Genomic DNA, 4,752 nt, shown 5'->3' with positions numbered 1-4,752 from the left:
GCTCTGTGAAGCCCAAGTTTAGCGGTTGCACCTTCCGTCCGGGATGGATGTCCATTGGCTGCGGAGACGCTGAAACGCTGGAATGGCTGCGCAAGGTATCCCAAACCCTGAAGCCTTGGAAGGGCGCGGAAATTGTGGCAATGAATGCCACTGACGTGCCCAAACCCAGTGTATACGTTGGGTACTTTCCGGAGCCATCAACCACTCCAGTGGACAGTATCCTTGGTAGCTGGAGGGTGCTCAACAGGGTACAGAAGGGACCCACCACTGAGCTCACTCTAGCGGTTGACCCGCACTCAGCGGAGACACTCGACAGGCTGGGATACCTAGTCAATTATGGATATGGCAGGGTGCGCATCCATAAAAAAGGGAAGACGACTGAGTCGTCAGACCCGAAGGGTACACAGCCTGCTATAGCCAGTTCCTCCTCCACTTCACAAAGTGCGTGCTTCAAAGAGGGACCTTGCGGTTCCAAGGACGTACCCAAGGGACTGCAAAGGTTACCTTCAGAGCAGTCAGGGGCAGCGGAGAAGGAAAAAGCACCTGTCCAGGAGTCCATAGAGCGGCCCTGCTGCTCAGAAGACACTCCTGGCACGGAAAAGAGGGTACCTTCCAGCCCAGAGAAATCAAAGGCCCCTTTCGCCCAAAATCCCTTCCGTCCTCCGCTAAATGCGAATCGGAGACAAGGTCGAGGGGAGATTTCAATGGAGGAGAAGACCCTGATGGCCACCAATAGGGGGAAAAAGATGGCCAAGCGGGCTTCAAGGCCGAAAAATGGCAAACCCCCCAAGCGATAGGCCTAGGCACATCAAGTGCCTGCAAGTGAACCTCCATCATGCAAAGGCGGCCTCTGACGTCTTATGCAGGAGGTTCAAAACAGAACTCTTGGATGTCGCATTCATCCAAGAACCGTGGGTTTTCGCCGGGGCTATTAAAGGCCTAAACGACTGTGATGGTAAGATAATTTACGATACCACACACTGCAGGCCCAGAGCGGCCATATTACTACGTAATAACATGACTTTTGTTCCTATTTCAGAGTTGACACAACAGGACTTAGCTGCTGTATGGACTAAAGTGCCCACTCAAATGGGAGAACAAGAGGTCGTTCTCGCTTCAGCTTACCTCCCAGGCGACAGCTGTGAGATGCCCACAAGGGAAGTAATAGCCCTAGAGGAGTACTGCAGAAGGAGAAAGCTGAAACTAGTCATTACTGTGACGCCAATGCCCATCACTGTGTTTGGGGTAGCTCGGACACCAATTCTAGAGGTGAGTCATTTCTTGAATTTATCACTAAGAACAATTTATTTATTCTTAACCGGGGTAATGAGCCGACCTTTGTCAATGCTATAAGAGGGGAGGTTCTAGACTTGACAATTTCCTCAACTAGCTTGTCGACCTTTATCTCAAACTGGCATGTCTCAAATGAGGTATCTATGTCGGACCACCGGCATATTCGATTCGATATAGAAGCCCAAAGAGTAACAAACCATGTTTACAGAAATCCCAGAAAAACAAACTGGGATCTCTTTCGCCTCCACATAGAGCGGAAAGTGAATGGTTCTACGGCACCAATTTCATCCGTCTATGAACTTGAGGACGAGGCGAGAAAGTTCCAAGATGTTCTTAAACAAGGTTTTGAAGAGAGCTGCCCACTGAGAACCAAGAAGTCTCAAAGGGATGTCCCTTGGTGGAGCGATTCTCTCGGAAAACTAAGGAAAAGAGCCAGGAAACTTTTCAATAGGGCAAAGTCAACAGGTGACTGGACCGCCTACAAGTCAGCCCTAACCGCTTACAACTGTGAGCTCAGAAGGTCTAAAAGGGCTACGTGGCGTGAGCACTGCGGAAGTATTTCCTCTCTTCCAGAGGTGCATCGCCTTCAGAAGGCCCTTAAACTAGATCATCTGAAAGAAGAAACCAGCAGGCTTCTGCTAGAAATCCACTTCCCGGGATGTATTCCACAAGGCACATGTCTTTCGACAAACACGGCGAACGCTGTGTGCGCAAACAGGAGGACTAGAGGCCTAGCAGGAAGAATCGTCAGTGTGGAAAAGATATCGTGGGCCATTTCAACCTTTAGTGCATATAAATCCCCTGGTCCAGATGGTATCTACCCATGCCTGCTGCAGCAGAGCTTGGGCTTAATATCTGGGCCACTAGTCAGATTGCTGAGAGCAAGTCTCTTACTTGCTCACATACCAACAACATGGAGTGAAGTCAAAGTGGTCTTTATACCCAAAGTGGGGAAAAACTCAGCACAACTCCCAAAGGCGTATAGGCCAATTAGCCTCAGTTCCTTTCTAGTAAAGACACTAGAAAAACTTATTGACTTTCACATAAGGGATAACTTTCTCAGGAATAAGCCTCTGTGTCAGAGTCAGCACGCATACCAGGCAGGCAAATCTACTATTACTGCAATACATAGCCTAACTCAAGTCATTGAAAAGGCATTGCGGTATAAACAGATAGCTTTGTGTGCATTCCTGGACATATCAGGTGCTTTCGACAATACGTCTTATGAAGCAATATCGACAGCTATGATACGAAAGGATATTCCTGTCCTTCTAACGGATTGGATCATAAGCATGTTGAGGTCCAGAACCATAATAGCGGAACTAGGAGACAACAGGCAAGCAGTAAATGCCACCCGTGGCTGTCCTCAAGGGGGAGTCTTATCGCCCCTACTTTGGACACTGGTTGTTGACGAACTTCTTGAAAAGCTAAATGGCAATGGATTCAAGGCATATGGATATGCAGATGACCTAGTCATCTACGTTGTCGGCTGGCATGAGGACACAATTTGTTCCAGATTGCAAGCTGCGCTCAGTCTAACGGAAGACTGGTGTGCTTCAAAGGGATTGTCAATAAACCCGCAGAAGTCCACCGTTGTCCCATTTACCAATAGAAGGAAAGTCAACTTGACTAAACCCACTTTGGCAGGGACAGAAATTGAGTTCTCAGAAGAGGCGAAGTATCTAGGGGTAACTCTGGACAAAAGGCTCAATTGGAACTCACATCTCCTTAACATTACCAACAAGGCTACAAGGGCGTTTTATGCCTGCCAGAGACTCCATGGTAAAACTTGGGGAATATCACCCAAACTAACGTATTGGTCTTTCAATACGATCGTGAAACCTGTTGTCACATATGCGGCACTGGCCTGGTGGCCAAAAGCAAAGAAAGCAAGTGCGTGTGCCACCTTGAGCAAGCTACACCGCTTGATCTGTGTGGCCATCACAGGAGCTATGCGCACCTGTCCAACGGATGCCCTCGGTATAATTACAGGCATTCCTCCTCTATCTATTCTGATAGAAAAGGAGGCCTGCTGGAGCTCCATACGGCTGCCCAATGTAATCAGCATGAAGAGTGGAGATCTTTGGGGTCACTTGGAGGTTCTCAAGCCTTTTCTGGATGATCCCGCTATCAAGCTCACAGATATCATGCTACCGAAATTATCCTTTGATAAGCCCTACAAGGTCAGAATTCCTGAAAGGGACTGCTGTAAAGCGATAATATCTATGATTGACAAAGGGTCCCAAGTATGGTATACCGATGGATCAAAGATGGAAGACGGGAGTACTGGGGCAGGCGTGCTTGGACCAAGGTTCCAGAAAAGTCTGCCAATGGGCTCATACCGAACCATATTCCAGGCGGAGATCTTCGCAATCGAAGTCTGTGTTCGAGAATGTCTTCGGAGAAGGACAAACGGGGCCAGAATAAATATTATGTCGGATAGCCAGGCAGCACTAAGGGCCTTAGACTCATTTAAAACGACATCAAGGCTTGTGGACAGTTGTAAAACTCTTCTGTATAGCCTAGGAGCCCATAATAGAGTTACGCTGTGGTGGGTCCCTGGGCATGAAGGGTTTGAAGGCAACGAAAGGGCTGACTATCTCGCAAAACGTGGGGCCCAAACGCGAATGCATGGTCCCGAGCCTTTCTGTGGTACATCTATAGGATACACTGCAGAACTACTTAGGAGTTGGGAGGAATCTCAGATTGCTGCCCACTGGCGTAAGTCAAAGGGAATGAGACAATCAAAGAAATTCATAACTCCTTCCAAGAGGAACTCAGAAAGACTCCGTGAACTCAGCCGGGAGGGTCTTAGGACTATTACAGGCTACCTGACAGGACACTGCAAGTTAAGGTACCATCTAAACAAAATGGGGCTTTCTGTAGAGACGGACTGTAGGTTCTGTGGGCTGGCGGAGGAAACCTCGGAGCACATTCTGTGTGACTGCCCGCGTATCATGAATAGCAGACTGATGCACCTTGGGGAACGATTGTCTTCTCCATCCAAGATTTGGAACACGGCACCCTCCAATGTGCTTAATTTCTTGAATAGCCTAAGGTTGGAGTGACTACAATCAGGGTTTAGCACAATAGATCTTTTAGGTCGCAGCGCGAGTATACCCGACGTACTAATAATAATAATAATAATGTATGTATAATATGCATATGTATGGATGATATAATAGCTCTGATCCAATACTTTTCGTGTAAAATCCTGGAAAAAGGTCAAACAACAAAATCACTCTCTGAAGTGAGAGTAAAAGGTGAGTAACAGCAAAACGTACGGAACAAAAAAGCATCGGGTAAAATCCTGCAACATGAACTGCATTTACATGAACCGCAGATTATATTCCGAAAAGAAAAACTAAATTTGGGAATATATACAAATAGAAATGCTCAAACTATAAGCTCAAAAACAATAACTGATGCGGTGTTTCCAAGATATTTTAACGCCCTTGA

At 47.2% G+C, this 4,752-nt stretch overlaps 2 protein-coding genes across 3 annotated transcripts in view; one reads left to right on the top strand and one right to left on the bottom strand.

Moving 5' to 3' along the window:
* The window catches only part of LOC118746120 (28S ribosomal protein S35, mitochondrial), a 25,774-nt gene that overhangs the window by 17,761 nt on the left and 3,261 nt on the right, over nucleotides 1-4,752 (bottom strand). The window lies entirely within an intron of this gene.
* LOC118746121 lies at nucleotides 447-3,606 on the top strand. The gene is made up of 2 exons (XM_036479905.1): nucleotides 447-955; nucleotides 1,040-3,606. Exons 1-2 carry the CDS (start codon nucleotides 775-777, stop codon nucleotides 1,351-1,353), a joined length of 495 nt encoding a protein of 164 aa, XP_036335798.1. The 5' UTR covers nucleotides 447-774; the 3' UTR covers nucleotides 1,354-3,606.

This window comes from Rhagoletis pomonella, unplaced genomic scaffold (assembly GCF_013731165.1).
Source record: "Rhagoletis pomonella isolate Grant_MI unplaced genomic scaffold, Rhpom_1.0 Rhpom_scaffold_00010, whole genome shotgun sequence".
Taxonomy (NCBI): domain Eukaryota; kingdom Metazoa; phylum Arthropoda; class Insecta; order Diptera; family Tephritidae; genus Rhagoletis; species Rhagoletis pomonella.
Note: the sequence above shows the minus strand (reverse complement) of the source record. Positions and strands in the feature narration are given on the sequence as shown.

Coding starts and splice junctions, on each gene's coding strand:
- LOC118746121 (XM_036479905.1), top strand. CDS start 775: ATGGCAAACCCCCCAAGCGATAGGCCTAGGCACATCAAGTGCCTGCAA. Junction 956..1,039: donor AGGCCTAAACGACTGTGATG/GTAAGATAATTT, acceptor TTCCTATTTCAG/AGTTGACACAACAGGACTTA.